The sequence below is a fragment of the Mchenga conophoros genome, linkage group LG12 (assembly GCF_057382185.1).
Source record: "Mchenga conophoros isolate Kocher_MC1m ecotype Shallow Benthic linkage group LG12, M_conophoros_male_GT1.1, whole genome shotgun sequence".
Classification (NCBI taxonomy): Eukaryota; Metazoa; Chordata; class Actinopteri; order Cichliformes; family Cichlidae; genus Mchenga; species Mchenga conophoros.
Window position 1 is genome coordinate 15,390,189 of NC_140537.1, and position 18,007 is coordinate 15,408,195.

The window sequence follows — 18,007 nt, forward strand, 5'->3', positions numbered from 1 at the left end:
CTTCAAAACATTGGAGCATTCCTCCTGAGAGGCAGCTGCGTAAGGCAGTCCAGTTTAAAGGTTTTCCTTCAAGTTTTAGATTCTGTGTCACGTCCTTGAAGGCCGGTGGCTCATGTTGGGGTACTCTTGGTTGTTTAGACACCACGAGAACCACTCTAACTAATATTTAGCTAATATCAATTTAGTGTAACTAATTTTGACAACTGAATTCCACAGTTTGCTACAGTTAACTGATACGAGGTTAAAGCTTTATTAATTCCTAAAAAACACTGTAGGCCACTTTGACATATCAGTTCACTTTATTTTTAGGGGGGGCATTTACAACCATGTTCTGAAACTGACTGTGGAGTTCCACTGTGGTGACCTGAAAACCATGGTGCAGTAAACTGGAAGTTGGCTTGCCCAAAACACATTAGGAGCTGTATTGTGGCTCAAAGCTCCATTGGCAAGCTCTTAGGAATGAACACACGCCTGTTGGGACAGCCTCACATGTTTGTGGTATTCATGGAGTCGCCCGTTCTTCCATTCTTCTTAACATTTTTAAAAATCATAATTCCTCTTATTTTTCTTCATTTGGACTCTGTATTGTCTGACTTCCTCTTGGAGCCTTTTCTTGGTTATTTTTAACCATTTGTTGAGTATCTTTGAATTAAATCAGTCTCAGGAAAGAGAGTTTTGGGTTTTGGCTGACCCCAAGAGATTTCTATCCCAGTTTTAAAGTAGTGATGAGCCTCCCACTGCAGCGCTGAGATTAGTGAGTGGAGTTCTTTCAGAGTGCTCGATGGGGAGATGGCTTGGAAGAGTTCTGCCATGGGTACATTGTGCATTATGTTGCTTGCGCTGGCAGGAACTCAGCATCCCATTGAGCGCTGAGATGTGGAGCGTCTGTGCCAAGGGCCTCTGTCCTGACTGAGAGGTGCAGAGTGCTTCTGTATCAGGTGATCAACTTCACTGAAAAGCTCCTAAAAGGCTTTTCCACCCCTGATTTGGCTCCCTGAGTGCAGAGAGAGTGGGGTGCGCAACAGGATCCGCCATTTTCCAGGGTGTTGGATATCCTGAGAAAAAGCCTGTATACAATAGTGGCTGTGATGGCCTGGTGTTGCTTTTTCCCTTGTGTCACAAGGCATGCTGTTGTGTGATGAAACTCAAATGGATGGGGGCTGGGGTATGGGGTGGAGTTCAGTGGACACCAGAGAGCCTGCTGACACTCGCAGACTGTACTTAAGCCATGTCACTCTAAGGAGAAACTTTTCAACACACAGCCATGTCTTTTGATTGGAGTTTAGACCACCTGCGATACCAGACCGACCACATGTATGACAGAATCGAAAGATTTAAATGAATGTTTAACCCAGTAATACCAATTCTACCACATATCATACAGAAGTATTTGAGACCTCTACACAAGTGGGGATATATTTTTTTTCCTGATACACTAGAATTATCTGCAAATTATTTCATGCTTCAGTCTTTATAAGGTTAAAAACAGACATTTTAGTATATTTATATTTACTATAGTGCTGTTTCTACCTCTACTTTTATACCAACTTGCCTTGTGGTGAATATGAACTATAGAGTTTATTTATCAGTGGCTCATATTTATCAATCAAGAATACTTCAGGACGTGGAGGGACTGGGAATTGAACTCTCAAATCATTGGCTATATTACAAACTGCTTTTGAAGTCACAGTCGTGACAAAAGAGCTAAATGCATGGTGCATCCTAGATTACTGGAATCTGGACATAAGCTTGTTTCTGAACTGCTCGGCCACTGTCATGATTCAGAGCATCTGTTTATATCATCATGAAGTGACCACAATGGGATCTCTGTTGCACTGAGCAGAGCCAAAACCAAACTGCTCTTCATGAGACATGACCCGTCGCTCGACCATTAAGACTAGGCTCCGTGTCTGGGTTTGCAGTTTCTGCACTTTGAGGTTCCTGAGGGTTGCCTTAGTGGGCTGTCCGATCCTGTGCTGGGACAGTGAGGTTGCTTTACAAATATCCTCAGTAGTGTAAGATCTCCAGCTACAGCCGGGCAACACAACATTTTGTGCCAGCGCTGGCCAAACTTTTCCTCTCGATTCTAAATTTGGTGCAGTGGCCTTGGCTGTATGACATGTCACGGAGTTCTTTATCTAAAGAAGTAGCTGTCAATCCCCACATCCTCTATTTCATGCATTACTGTCCATTGTTCTCTTCACAGGAGGATAGCCGTCACAGAAGGAAGGCGGCCTTGTGCTTCGTTATTCTAAATTGAGGCCAAAACTGTGCTCATCAAATTGGAGCAGGAAAAATGACTTGGCATTCAAGAATGGAGTTTATTTTTAATGGTGTCAAAATATAAACCTTTATAGACACAGTTGGATGAAAATTGAAGTAATTAAAGTATCAAAGAGGCTGGGAACTTAAGGAAAATTCAGCTCAACAGAAATGGCCACTCCTTTTTACTAAATAGAAATATACATATTATATAGATGATGATGGCTTGGAATGATGCACTTTCTCAGATCTGATGTGAGTGGGCCTCTTGTTTGGTTTGGCATGCTGGTGCTGTGCTAAGCCAAGCCAGTGTCTGGGGAGCAGTGCTGGCTGCACGGTCATGGTGGAGGGATGTTTTCTTCTCTGCACAGTGAGCTCTGTGACTGGGCAGTGTGAGGCCCTTTCACGTGGACTCGTAGCCGTTAAGCTCGGGGTCCATTGTGGCCTCTCCGTGGGCAGCATGCCTCTCGTCATCCCCTCTGATTGATCAGCACAGCTGTTTTTCTTTCCCCTGGAATGGAAAAGCAAACTGGGACACTTTTGATTCCCTGAGCTTTGCAGGCCTCTGGGTGCACTCATGGGGATAGATGGCCCTGAAAGTTTTATGGAGAACTGTTGGCTGAGAGAGATGGACCTTTTTACAAGTTGTTGGTGTTTACGAAGGTGGTTGAGCATAATGTCAACATTCCTAAAGTTGTTGTCAAGGGAATGACATGAATAACTGCCCCTTGATATGTTCGTGCCAACAAAAATAGACATGTTAGCATATATTTTTGTAGTTTTACACAGTACAACACCCACATTTTAGTGTAGTGATTACCAGGGGTGGATTGGGTGATCGTGAATCATAACTGTTAGGCTGCAGAAATGACATGTGGAGAGTAACTCTTCTGCACTGACATACCATAAATGCTGACATGTTAGATTTATGGTCTATAGTCATTTGTGGACATTCCTGTTGAAATATATGTGGCAGTTTTCCATCGCTATACAGAGTACTCCAGTATTCAGTACAGTTGGTTTAAATCTGTGTGAAATGTGAGAGTGGAACATATTGTTGTGATGCTGTGAGACTACTTACAGTTAGAGCTCTGTTATCTTTGTGGGAGGAACTGTAAAAACACCAAAAAAACTACAAAAATGTCTTTATAAAAATTTGATCGTCAGTCTTGTTTACATTCAGCTCGTCTTGACTCTTACTGTAACCCCACCACACATTTTTTTTCTTTTTTGGCGCATGTGAAGAGAGTCATCTCGCCAACCATGAATTGGAAGTCCAGTGATTTTTAGTCCAACCATAATGAACTCCAGATGTCTAATGAGCTTGATATGCTGATTCAGTCAGAGCCTTGTGGGGAATTTTATAGGGATAAAAATGTGTTGCTCAAAGCACCCTTTGTGTATAAAACACTATGCAGACATATTATTGACCTATTCAGTTTTGGTAGCAGTGAGTCTCTCTCTCAGGCCACCTACACTAGAGATCTTACTTCATTACTTTTAGCTTCAGGAATCATTTGTTTATTAAACTAAAACTGCAGCACTTAATAACTGTTTCACGATCTGTTTCTGTCAAGCATGTTTTGCAGCACCCAGTATGCTCATCCATTCAGAGGTGTATCAGAATGCTGCTCATTCGATATCCAATGTTTCTTGGCAGTACTGTATGTTTAGAATCATCCTCTTATCTTGTTTTCTATGTTCTTCATTTAATCTTGTACAGTTTGATTGTGTGTGGCCATGGTAAAGGAGTAGAGAGTAGAGGAGCTATTAGGACCAAAGTCACAAAAATCTATTCCTTTGTTCAGTGTCACTGCTCTATATAAGCCTATTTTACAAATGTCTATGTATAAACCCTGAGAAAAATGAGCTTGACTTGTAAAGAATTGCATGCTGCAGCATAGACTGGAGTCCCGTAAGACTTTTGCATCAGTATTTTGGAAAAACAAAACAGAACACGAAGTTAGCATGCATTTAGATTAAAAAGAAAATTACCTTTAAGTCTTAATTGTCTTAGATTATATGCACAGGTATAGTCTCAGCACATTGTTTTAGTCATATCATTATTGGAACCAGGACTGTAGTCGGAGATGTAAGACCTTTCATAACGCAGGGGCAGTCGGACATGAGCCAATAAAAAAGGTAAAGAATGTTAATTACATGATTTTTTTTTTTTTTTTTTTTTTGTTCCAAAAAGATGTCCTGTGTTTAACCATGTATTGTGTTTTATTTGTAACAGAATGTGTACACAGTAATGCACCATTGCTCAGACATAATTACAAGGCAGGGATCTATCAGTAACAGTGGATAACGAGTAGGTTACTCTTCGCCTCAGGCCTTTGCTCAGGACCTCCACCAGTGCCCACTGCTGGATAGGAAAAAACCTACACAGCTCTGATTATTACCAAGCCCAGAATGTCTGGTGTCCCCCGCCTCATTGTAGTGCAGCACTCATGTCTGAGGTGGAGACAGTGAATTAGCAGTTACAGCACTTTCTTACAGCGGCAACTGTCTTCCCAAAAGTAGCTCCTCTAGGCATCACTCCTATGTGCTGCTGGCCAGTGCCCTGTAATTGAAGCTGCAGGGTGGTAATGATGATGCACAGTGGCTTGGTTGGAGCCAGACTGAAGACTCCTCTGCTGGCACTGTCCCCAGTGTTTCCCATGGGTCTTTATCTGAAACAGCTGCCTTCACTTTATTTTGGCATTTTATGCTTGTTGTGTCTAAAATGGATAAACTCTTGATTGTGTTTAGAATGATTTTTTTTTTCTTTTGTAACAGTTTTTATAATGCACTAAGGCTTTATCTCTAATACTGGTAAATGAATACGTCCCATTTATAGTTGCCCACAGTTTTGTTTTGCAGAGATCAGCCACAACAGTAAAATCACCTGCCTTCTAGTGGGTTGATTACTGTTATGTGCCAAAGCAACGCTGATCACATATTAGGAGTATATAAAAGTCTTTCAAAGGTGTGTGTAGCCACTGCAGTGTCTCAGGCGTTTTTGGATTCTGCATTCTGAATCTTCAATTAGTGTTTTGGCTGCTGCTGTGTTTTTTGTTTTGTTTTCTTTTTTGGAGACAGACATTACCACCACACAGGCCAGGCCAAGGCCAACATACCAGTTGCCAACCATCTTGCCAGAGAAAAATATTTATTTTCTAGCTGGTGGGTTGCTGTAGGTTATTGGTAGTTACTGTGAAATGGATTTGTAAAGGCCTAGAGATCAGTCAGCGGCTAGAGAGAATTTTGTGTTCTTTGACCGGTTGGCAAGTCATTGTGGGAGGTTGCTGGCAAATGTTACAAACACCCACAAATTATTTGCCGATCAGTAAAACTGGTCAGTTAAAGTTGCGACTTTTGAAGTGTGTTGGTTGGGAAGATGGAAAGAACAGTGTCCATTTCTGGTTTGCACCAAACTTCTTGTAGTTTCACTACAGCAAAAAACTACAGGCGGCCACAACATTTATTTTACCTGGTGACAGCCAGCAACCTATGTAGTGACATGAGGGTCATCAAGCCTGTGTGACTGAGGCCTAAGCTCTTAGCTAGTGCTATTAAGCTGGTTTAACTTTGGATGGGTACAATCCACAGATAGGAATAATCAGCATACATTTATAACTAACATTACTAATAAATATTTGCCAATGCACCCAGAAGTGTCTTTAAAAAAACACAATCGTGGATGCTGCCAGCAGATCTTTTGGGTCTTGTAGGTTGCCAGTTTGGCCCTTCATAGACTGGGTTGGATCAGGTGCACCTGTCAGAAGGGGACCAACAGATCTCCATCTGACCAAGGCTGGAGAACTTTTTTGTGTTGTGCATGTTCTGGTTGAGACCACTTGTGTCACTTAATAGTGTGTGGTTATGCTTTATGTGAAAGAACATTAAGGTGAATGGTACTTGCCAAGGTAACATCTACATGAATGTCAAGACTAAAGAATGTAGGTTTTAATACAATGCATACTTTGTAATATGTGAGTTTCTGGGGCACCAGTGTTTGTATTTTCACATGTTAAAATCAAGCTGAATCCCATAAATGTCGGGTCAGTTTTTGCTGACGCACAAGGGTCTTCTCTGTTTCTTTCCCCAAGCATGCTGGGATAGGCTCCAGCCCCCTCTCCCCTGCCATGGAAGATGTGAGTGTATAAAATGGATGAACGATGAAAATAAACAGCAGGTTTCAGCACAACCTTAAGTTGCCATGTTTTCCACAGTAAGACAGATGTGGCCCTCCGTCTTACTGCTGCAAAGGGCCTCATACATAAAGTTAGAGATTTTAAAATTAAGACATTTTAAATGCTGGAGTTTATTTTGTTTTGTGTTGGTATTGGCTGTTTGGGCATTATATTAAATATCATAGAACTTCAAGCATGAAAAATGGTTAACACTGAAATGGAAAAAGCACATAGAAAAACCCAAATTCTGAAACCTTGCATGTTACTTTGGCAAAAAACATTGTTTGTGTTGGACCAATGGGACGTGGATATCCAGTCTGTTCTCCAGGCAGATTTTGTCTCTGTGCATTTGTATGTACAAACACACCATAATAAGCTAAACAGTATACCTAAAGAGGATATATAGTGCTCAATAGCTTGATATGTTATTTTAAATGCAGTACAGCATTCCAGCAACTTGCCCTAATGATCTTGGGATTGTTGACTATGAACTCCTGATTACAGTTCAGCGCAGCTTTAATCAGAGCTTCCTCTTCTTGCCAGCCACTGGAACCACAAAAAAATTGGCTGATGATATTCTCCGCTGGTCTCTTCCATCTGTGACCATTCTCTCATCCAAGAAAGAAAATAGGCTTTCCTCAGCTCACCCGTATTTCTTCTTGAGTTTTCTAGTACATGAAACATGGGGGTATTGTTGGCACTATCATGATGCAGTTCCCCAAATGCACTGTAGAACTGAGATCACTGTGTGTAATGGTTCAAAGGCTTAAAATGCAACAGTGATGATCTGGAACAAAGCATATGCAGGAAGCATTGGTTAAGGCTTTGCTAGTCATGTAGCAGTTACCGCTATAAAATTCTGGCACTGGATTTCGCAGAATGGATTGTGGTGATGGGAGAGCTGCTCTGGTTGTGCAGACAAAGTTTTTTTTTTTAACTTTCTAAGGTCAAGCTCAGTCACAGCTGCATACTCCCTGTCACAGTGGAGCGCATGTGTTTTTTCTTTATCCCTTTTGTTTTTCTTTACTTCATTGCATTCCTCTTGAGTCTCCGAGCCGAGCTGTGATTTTTATCCCTAAATTCTTATGATGTTGGAATGCATGAAGATCCACATTCAGTAGCTGGACACTTATGTAACATATATTTGGTTTGTATTAGAATAGATTCATCAGTACATACTGCTTGGCTTCACTAGGTCTTTAAGAAAGAATCTATACATATCCCTCCAGTACATTCCCTAGAGATTTGCTCAAATAAAGACAGCATGGATGTCTCTATTCGTGCATAGTGATAGTACGAAATATATGATGTTCTGAGCCTCTGCCTTTTGTGGTGGGTTTATCCTGGGAGGAATCATGGGGAGCCATCCCAGTGATCATTTCTGGTAAAGGCTTCCTGGCATCCGCCACTAATCTACCCACTCACTAAGGAAAAAGAGCAGGAAAATTGGACTCGATTGAGAACAGAGACATTGTTCAAAGAGTTTCTGAATTGGAAGCGGGTGCTGGCATTGGGCACACAAATCTTTGACTCCATCCATGCTATTTGTTCAGTACTGAGCTCTTGCATCAGCTCCAGCTTGACTTTCAGATGTGTGCTGGTTCAAAAGGTTGGGTGGAGCCACTTTGCTGTGAAGCCCATGTAACACTTGTGCCAGCTGGTGACATTTGAGGGAGGAGAAAAAAAAAAATCGGTGAGCTTTATTGCAAAAGCTGTACTCTTGGGTTGTCTGTGGGCTTTGCGATTTCTAGCACAAGATCTCCTGCACTGTGTGCACTGTGTGCGGGAGATGAAATGAAGTAACAGCTTTATTTCACAAGTAAACTTCAGTAGGAATATTGCAGCATATGTGATCAAGTATGACTGCTAATTATTCTGAGCTGTGCCAAGTAGTCATGAGGACTTAAAATACCAGTTTTGAAAAGACAGCAGTGAAAGAACTGCCAGGTTTCTTTTTGCCACAGGTTGGCTAGTCCATTATCCTTGTTGAATGATATTCACCAGGAAATAGTCAGACCACATGTAACACATGTACTGCTCTAAATCATAATCAAGCTTTCAGCTTCCAAGTTCAGGATTGGGAAATATAATATGGCATTTTGATGATTCTGTCTTAACTCTGTACTGCATATTTCTTTTCCTGAGCTAAACTAACATGCTGAGGAATGAATTTCAGGAGTTTTTTTTTTTTCCAACCCATACTGTTAGAGTAAAGATGGAAAAATCTACCTTTAACTTAATGGTGGAACTGCTGGATCACCTGTAGGTACTTAGCGCCCTCTTCTGTCAAAAGTCAAATATTTTTCACTTGACTAAGATTTCTCAATTTCAGTATTTGTACTGTAAGTGTTCATTTTGACTGATTTGTGTGATGCTGCTGTTTAACTACAGTAACTACAGATGAATAATCATCAGGTTTGTAGAGCATCTGGAACCTATTACAGTACAAGCTGGCTCTGAGTTTCTCTTCAAACCAATTTTCCAGTTAGTACCAAACACCTGTTGCTACACCATCAGTCCTCTATCAGCTGTGGGAGTGGAGCACACCTAAGACTGTGCATGATTATCAAGATGAAACAATGTTAATTCAGCTTGCTGAGATTGAAATGGATCAGCAGGAACAACCAGTAAAAGGAATGTCGGTGTGACTCAAGCTGTCAAAACCTTGAAAGCACAGTGAATCACATTAAACAATGCAAGCATGTAGCTTATTTGGTACTTGAAGTTGAAACATTTGTCTAAAATCCGATGAAGGTTTCAATCGGATCTCGCCTGGTTTGATCTTGACTGAATGTGTCTTTCAAAAGATATAATTTTATTTCAGGTTTTCATATTTAGAGTTTCTGGAAATATGGACGAACTGCCTTCAATACCAAAACACTCCTTGGTGGAGAAGCTCTTCAGAATCTCACCCACTGAATTCCTGTCTCTGAATGGAGCAAAACACTTGGTGTGTCTCTTATGTTTAAATTGCATCATTTCATACATTTTTGCTCTCTCCTTCTCCACAGGACTTCTCGCCTTCAGACTACAGAAACAACTCTGTGTCCAACACAACTCCACAAGGACGCTTCTCACCCCAAAGTCCCACTGAGCGTGACGTACCAGTGTCGCCTCATCGCAGGTAAATGTTACACTTTTACTCCAACATAATTAAAACCTACTTTTGACTCCTATACACACACAGGATTACCACACCAAATGGATTGTTCTCTTTTTCTGAGAGCAAACCGGGACTCTTTCACTTCTTTAGGCTTAAAATTTAGGTGCACGCTCAAAGGAAAAACCCGACTTGGTTTACAGTGGCTGTGTTAAGCCGTGGTTGGCATTTTGTGGCCATAGTTGGGAGTTAACTTGGTCAACTTTGTGGGAACATTCTGTCTTTAAGTATGAAAATTATGTTAATCATGTGTTATGGCCTTCACAGTTCCCAACTTTTAATGCAGCTGGGAATCTCCTGGTTTTGTGTAAACAGTGCTTCCACCACATCCATAACCAAGATGTTCTGGAGGAACATGGAGGCAAAATATTTTACAACAGCAGTTGGTTGACGATGGCTTTTCCTTTGATTTGATTCTCTGGTTTTTCTTTCACATGATAGCTTGATATCCAACTACTCGAGGGCCCCTTTAGAGGACAATGCACAACAGAACCTAAAGCTTTAACATGTACTACAGCGTAAGTTTTTTTTCCTGTCTAATTGGAGTATACACAGTTTCAATGCAGTAATTTAGTGCCACCTATAGGCCTGTAGAGGCTGCACCTGCACATTCCACCATCACCTGGTACCTCATTTATAACTGTAAAGCTGCAAATATGGCATGAAAGTGGGTACTTACAGACCATGCACACATGTATTTTGAAATTTTGGAAAACTACTAAAACGGGTGGTAATCATCGAACTTCTTTATTATTAGATTTTTATAGAGAGATTTGTATTTACATTTGTGATCCTTCTCAAATTTTGTACTTTATCAAAGAAATAATTACACCCAAATTATAATAACAATTAAGGCTATTTGCATTACACTGTGTTAGTAGTAAGACACTTATTATTACCTCTACAGAAGTGAAAATAGTTTTATCTGGTTGCATCAGTGATCTCATCTTGAAAAATTCTTTCAGTTTCTCAGTTGTTTCCTCATTTTTAAAATCTCTGTCAAAATGCAGATTAGCTGAGAAATCTGCCAAACCAGTTCCTTCATTTAGAGTAAAACAGCCAGCTTGTGAATCTACTGATATTGTCCAGGTGGTTCTCGATGTTTACTGCTTTTTGCAGAAACATTTGGAGTCAAATGAACCTTTGGGAAACGGCTCATCACCTCCCTCAGCAACACTTTAGTTTCTTGTTTCCTGCCTCACCCTCTCTGATTAGGTGATGTAGCTGTAATTTGATTCTGTTCCCACTGTGCAGGTGCTGCCCTCCTAAGCATTGTTTGGAATATTTGTTGTCCCAGAAGAAATTGGTGTTTTCACTTCAGTCTCTCACACAATCCTTTCTGTCAGCACTCTCACGGTGGCTGTTTTTTCTTTCCCCTCCTCAGTGCACGATAGTTGACTTTGGACTTTAGACCCAAGTCCAGCTGGGCTAACCATAGCTAGTGATGTGTCAGCAGCTGTAGTCAGACCCTTCCCAAAAAAGATTGATTTTTGCTTCTCCCCCTAATTGGCCCCCAGTCTAGAGCTAGCACAGAAAGTCTCTCCCTGTTCTTTCCAGCCAATCACAGACTCTGTAACACCCATTTTCCCACCCCTTCATGATGCATGGCCAATGAGTTTCAGCTAAAGGCACACCTTTCAGTCACTCTTGCATTTTCTGTGCCGTCTGGTTTAGATAGAGGTGTGTGCTCTTCATCTGCTTGTGTGTCAATATTGTTTGTTCTTTTGTATGTTGGTATGTTTGCCGAGTTGCTCTAGCACTGTTAAAAGGACAAGGACTTTAGCTGGAATTGTTCTTCCCCACTTTTTTCACTCTCTTTCTCTCTTTTTTTCTTTTTGAGGTGAGTCTCGTCATCTTATGTTTTGCTGTTTTTAATTCCTTCTCTCCATATGTTTTGACTTTGGTTTAGATGTTGTACTTCAAGGAAACCAGTTCATAAATATGGCTGGAATTTAGCTTTGTGATCTTAGATGTTTCGACTACATGCAGCTATGCCTTGGGTCTCATTGTTGCTCGCGTGAGCCAAGTCTGGATACAGAAACCAGCAGCACATTTGTCTTGGCCACTGATATATACATGTGAGAACATTGGAAAGCGCAATTCCCAAGAGTTTTGTGGAATTAGATTTAAAAGTGATAGTTGTTTTAATGTGCTTGCACTAATAATCTGTGTGCTTGACTGCTTGTTCAGATGCATGTTATTTTCTCTGACCATAAGTCCTATTATTTCTATTCTTTTACCTAGAATTTCCATTTGTTTTGAGATAGCATGTCATGAGGGATGGTGAGGGAAAGGAAAAGGGGAAATGGCTTGCTTAGGGTGGAGCTGAGCATGTGGAAAACTTGGAGAGGTCTGAGAGGTCTGTTTTCAATTTGAACCATGTTCAGTGATGCAGAAGAAAGGGTCTGAGCATTTGTTTCATTCACATACTTGTTGCTATGTCTGTTTGCCCTTGTTTGTTGCAGCCATGTTCACTAAGGGGGAAATGGGCTTTGCATACACAGAAATATATCTTATGAAAATTCTCTGAACATGTTCATTTAAAACCATTACTCATCTTTGCAGCTGGACAGTGAACCTGAACCTAAAACCCAAGAAACCAGGGCTGTTTCCTTTTTCAATGGCCACGTCTGTCTCTTTGCCTCAGCCCAATTCCAGTTTAACAAAGTTGTCTAGTCTCATAATTTGAATTATCAGTCACGCAAACTGATTTGTTTTTTAAAAGCAACACAGTCACAGATTTCTCATCTTGAATCTGCTTTAAACTCATAATAATTGAATGTATAGAGCCAGGCTACATGAAGTTAAAAAATGTTACAAATCTGCCAAAACCCAGCAACACGCTAACTGTAATGTTGTTGTACAAAAAAAATAAATAAAAAGGCTTTATAGGTTCACATCTGTATGTTAAATCACAACAGTGTTGAATGAAGTTGAGGGCTTTGTCTTCACACCACAGGTGTCAGTTAAAGCATAAATATCTCTGCAGTAGGTGACAACAGGTGGGACAGTCAGTCAGGTTGGGTTATTCTAGCTGACAAAACGGCTCCTATTTGAAGTAATCAAATCGCACCTAGTCTGAACAGTGTGTACCTGGCCGACTGGTTCCACATGACTGAAAACACTCCCTCCAGACAAACACACATACAGGAACAAAATTTTGTGTCTTACCAATGTTCTGCCAATCTACATTTTAGTACATGGGTTTCCTCAGCTCGGGTTGCTTGGAAGACGGAGCTTTTATCTGTTAAGTAATAATCATTCAGCTCACAGTGTCTAATCCCCTTTGATGGAAGCTTCTTCTCCCCTCCTGCCCTTAACCTGAAGCTGAAATTGCAAAAATGCAGAGTTTGAAGTAATTTTCTATGGCTGTGTACCAGCGACAACAGTGGCTGGAGGCGTCATGTGTTTGAGTTGTCAGTCTGCATGTACGTGCAGGGATTCTCATGAACATGATGTGTCAGGTCACCTCGAGGGATTTTATAAAAATTTGGCACAGATTTGCAGTTGACCTCAGGGCCAGTGCAGCTTGTCGAAACACGTTTTTCACCACAACTCAAGAACTCATGGGCTAATTTCACAAGTTTCTAATGGGATAAAATGATGTGATGACATTTCATTTTGAAAAGGCCAAAGGTCACACCTTCACAAAAAGAGACACGCAACTGCGGGATCTCATGTTTCTTGGCTGTTGGAGAGGCTTTTGAATCAATTTTGTACTTGGTGATGTTATTTTGTGCTATAGATTATGTAATGCACAAGCCTCTCTTATTACTACTTTGTTAACCGGTTTTAACTAATCAGAAGTTTTCTAAAAAAAACAAAAAAACAAAGCCGCTTTTCGTTAAGTTCTTTATTTTATTTTATTTTTTCTTTAAGGATTTTAGATTTGAGATGTGGCTCTCTCAGTTAGCCTTTTGCCCTCCTTGTTTCTTCCTTGTAGCTGTTTGCTGAGTTAACAGCAAGACAGCAAAGTATGGTGTTACTGGTGGAGCAGGTTGAGCATTAGTTTGATATTGTTTGAATTCTTGTACAGAGTTGCTATTAATGTAGAAATAAACATGCCATTTCACATAGAAATCATACCAGATCATACTTGTATGGCTTTTCTTGGCATCAACTAGTAATTTCCCAAGAACCTGATCCCCCCTGATCCCCTGATCAATAAATTCAACAGTTCCCACTGTAATATCATATTTTAAATTTTGATGAGACGGGAGACTTCTCTGGTTTGGTCTGGGTGTTGTCTCTGCTATTGTACAATGTTGGAGCTGTTGAAGCAGTCGTTGGAAGTACCTGCCAATATAGATTGATTTAGGAACAAATATGGCAGAAATCTCATAAATCAGATAAGTTGTTTTACCATTTTAGATTAGATAAAAGCGCTGTTCTGAGCAACAGCTAAAGAAGTTCAAACTTAGATGGGCCTCTTAGTTGGCTCTTTACAAACACACTTCTGGTGAATCTGCAAATGCATGTGATGAGTTGCAAATATGTGTGTGGAGAGAGTTACCCTTAACTCAAAGCTTTGATTTGCCCTGAGCTTATACTCACAGGCTCATGCGTCCTGCTCTGCCTGCACTCTGTCAGAGTGTAATACAGCAGACATTCATAATGAGCAGCACTCAGTTTCAGTTACTATTTAAAAAAAAAAACAACAAAAAAACTTTTACATCTACATAGAGGAACCAACTGATATCCGATAAAGTTTGCCTTCTGCCTGCAAAACTGCAGCCAAAACACTCAACACAAACTTGTGCAAATTGCAACACGCCAAAGTGCAGCAAAAATCAAATGTACAAAAGAGAGCCGGAGAGGCCTGCTTTAAGTTATTATTGGTGACTTGGTTTTATGTCCATCTATTCAGTCATAATACAAACTTTAATGCTTTAATATCACCGTATCATACACATTTATATATTTTTAATCATATATAAATGAATAGATCCTATACTGATTATTATTGGTTTGTTTTACAGCAGTCCCAGTTCTGACTTTGCCATGCAGAGGTTCGACACAGACTCAGAGGTGTACAAGATGATCCAGGAGAACAGGGAGTCCCGCAATCCACCTCGTCAGTCCAACACCTTTAAAATGCTGCAAGAGGTCCTGGAGGCTGACGAAAAAGGTGAGACGCTCATTCATCCAAAGAGCATCCTTTATAGACAAAAGTGCACATTGTTTCATAAATATAAAAGTGTGTGTGTGTATGTTAGAACACACAAGAAAGTGGCAGTAGGTATTAGTTGAGCACAAAAGGGCTTTGTGACTGCAGAGATTTTATCCATGTGGACTGGCTGCTTTGAGACTTATTTTCTGCATCTGTCAGCTATATCAAGTACTTTATAATTCACTTCCTCTCTTGTTTCTGTTTGCTGCCCACATCTCCATCTTGAAACCATCCTTGACAAATGTGCATCATTCAGAACCATATGCACTTCCATATGTTTGTCATGAGGAGCGCAACTCTGCAGTGTGTGGGTCATAAAAATGTTATCATGGAGTACATCTGTCTGATTCCCCTTTGGCTTTGATCTTTGGCAGTGAAAATAAATCCAGATAGTGATAACATTCTTTCATGACGTGATAATGGCCAGTATTTGGAAATTTCATATAGCGTGTCCCATAGGCGACGACCTTGTGATGACGGTTACCGGAAACATAAACAAGCTGCACTGACAGAGGACAGTGAAGACAAACAGAGTGCTGTGTTGAGCAGTGAGACGCAGCGTGTCAAAACTTCATCATGAGCAACTCTGTGTGTGTGTTTTTCTCCAGAGGCAGCTCTGAGGTTTCCAGGAAATCTTTCACCAAATGCCCCCAAAGCAACCACATCAGTGGGAGGAACCAGCAAATACCACACCTGCGAGAGGTGTGGTACCAAAATTGTGTAAGTCTGTGGTCGCCTGCAGTTACATGCTTAATTGGATAACATAGCCGTTGATATAATAATATATTTGTGTCTCAGACTCAGAAGATTTGATGCTGGTTTGTTTTACTTATAAATCTGCAAATGATGCTACACAATTACAAAACCTTCACACTTGAGCTGTGGTACATGAGACTTCTAGACCTGCCAGCCCAACCAGATTGAGCTATTATGGACAAAAGGTGTTTGCCTTGGTGACGAGAGTCAGACTTCCGCTCCCCTCTTATGCGCACCACTCAGCCATTTATGGTAGAGTGACCGAAGAGAACGGGTTCCTCAACAAAAGACAGAAGACACTGTGCTTATAGTTCAAAAGCAAAATACTTGGGTCTTAATGAACAAAGATTTAAGTATTTGGCTGCAAATGGTAATATTTATCTGGAACTGGAAGACTAGTCAGGATAGAGAAGTGTGTACATGACAAATACAAAATCCTTTTCTGGAGGGAATTCTTATTTATTTTTATTTTTTTATTTATTTGAGGCTTCACGTGTTTATAGAATATAATACTATATATATAATATACTACTTAATCGTTATCAGATTATCATAAAGATGTATATGAGATCAGGATATGAGTTGCCGTGAAACTCGCACATCAAATCACTGATTTTAAATTATCTGACCTCCAATTTGAGTCATACTCTGAAGGCCATGAGCCTCTTAACATGACCAGAATAAACTGGTGAAACTGAAATATGTGAACGAATGCTTCTGGTTTACCTGGTGCACAACACTGCCATTGTGGTCTGCTGTGTAACGATTTGTGGGGGAAAAATAATAGACAAAATTTCAAAAGGAGTCTGAAACATCAATTGTAGACAGTTCAAGCGGGTCTATTAACTGTTTTGTTTTAGCATGGTGATTATTTGTGCTGATTGTTGAAACTCATCATTTCACCGTTCGATCATCTAGTCTGTTTTCTTGGTGCCTGATTGCGCTTATCTCTCCGCAGCTCACAGGCCGTGCGCATCAACGACGATCGATTCCGCCACCCCGAGTGCTACACGTGCACAGATTGCGGTCTTAACCTGAGTATGCGAGGGCACTTTTGGATTGGAGATGTGATGTACTGTGAGAAGCACGCCAAAGAAAGGTACCAGGGCCCGGGCAGCTCCCCCCCAGCCACCGTGTCCCCTCACCACTGAGTCTGCCACTCCACCCCTGCCTCACTGTGGACACAGAGGGCCGCCTGTTTGGCTTAAATATCCACCTCATCTGACTGAGTTTTAGATCTTGGGAAGATACACGGAGGTGGAGATGAATCAACAATATGGTCGAGGATGCTCTTTTCTGATCACATTTAACCATACTTTGCAGTAATATAATACACTTTGTTGCCTTCTTTGTAAATGTATGAGAAATGGGGCTTTGTTTGTCTTTTCTTTTTCTTTTCTTTTTTTTTTAAATTAACCAGCCTCCGTGCCATCTTTAGGTTATTCTTAGGCCTAATGATTCACAGCTGCCATGGACTCAAGCCACATGACATTATGCTAAGGCCAGATTTACAAATCACCACTGCTTTGGACAAACTCAACAGGGCTGACTCTGAGGATCAGGATCTTCATTTAAATTTTCTGCTGAGACAGTGGGATCAAAAGAAAACTTACACTGCATGCCTTTTTAAAAAATGTAATGTACACAGATAGTGCTGTGTGGGTGTGTATGTGTGCATACTTTCTCATGCAGGGGTGTGGCGGCTTCTTCAGGCGTTCCCTTCATCTGTGGGTGTGTGTGCACATGTGAGAGTGAGAGGCAGAAAGGAAGAAGGGAAAGGGTGTTCACACTGTTACAAACACAGGAGTTGCAAATTTAGTATCAGGCCAAAAACCCCTGAGTTTTTCTGTATTTCTTTTGTAATCTGAATTTATAAATAATGAGGGGATTTTTTTTTGTGGCTGTTTTTGTTACCTTTTGAGGGACTAGAGTTTCATTTAATATGCAAATATTTTTGATGTTTGTGATTGAAATGTATTCTATAATGTAGATCACTTAAAATGCATAATGTATGCACAGGACATATAGTGTGAAAAGAATCGATGATGCTACACTTACAGCAGTACTCAGAGATGCACTATAATGTTCACATTTCATGTGGCACTTAATAAATTCGCACAACCTGAAGCTTCCTCAGCGATAATAACTGTTTTGCAGTTGTGTGTACCAAAATGTGTATGTGTATATGCAGTGTTTTCCTGATGTGTTATTGTTTCTTTAATGTAACTATGTCTGCCAACTTGAAACATTTATTCTTCCCATATTAACACCAGAAAGAGTTTCGCCAAAAGTAGCACAGAAAAGAGTTTAACTGCTGCTGTAAGCTGGTTCTTTACCGCACATTTTTGAATGTAGAACAAGGTCTGTGACATACACAAACTGCACACATCTCTTTGTAGTAGAAGTTGTACAGATAGGTAGACAGTTTATTTAAATGCATTTTTGCATATTTATTATTCCACATATTATATCGCACACAAT

General features: G+C 40.5%; 1 protein-coding gene across 2 annotated transcripts in view; it reads left to right on the plus strand.

Moving 5' to 3' along the window:
- Positions 1-17,672, plus strand: part of pdlim2 (PDZ and LIM domain 2 (mystique)) — a 32,205-nt gene extending 14,533 nt beyond the window's left edge. Inside the window, exons 7-10 of one of the 2 annotated variants that reach the window (XM_085293969.1) lie at positions 9,452-9,564; positions 14,583-14,728; positions 15,379-15,490; positions 16,485-17,672. In XM_085293969.1, the coding sequence (XP_085150095.1) occupies positions 9,452-9,564; positions 14,583-14,728; positions 15,379-15,490; positions 16,485-16,677 (564 nt within the window). In that variant the 3' untranslated portion in view covers positions 16,678-17,672. Of the gene's footprint in view, positions 1-9,451; positions 9,565-14,579; positions 14,729-15,378; positions 15,491-16,484 lie in introns of both variants that reach the window. The other variant, XM_085293968.1, reaches the window with a different exon arrangement.
- Positions 17,673-18,007: the final 335 nt, after the last annotated feature.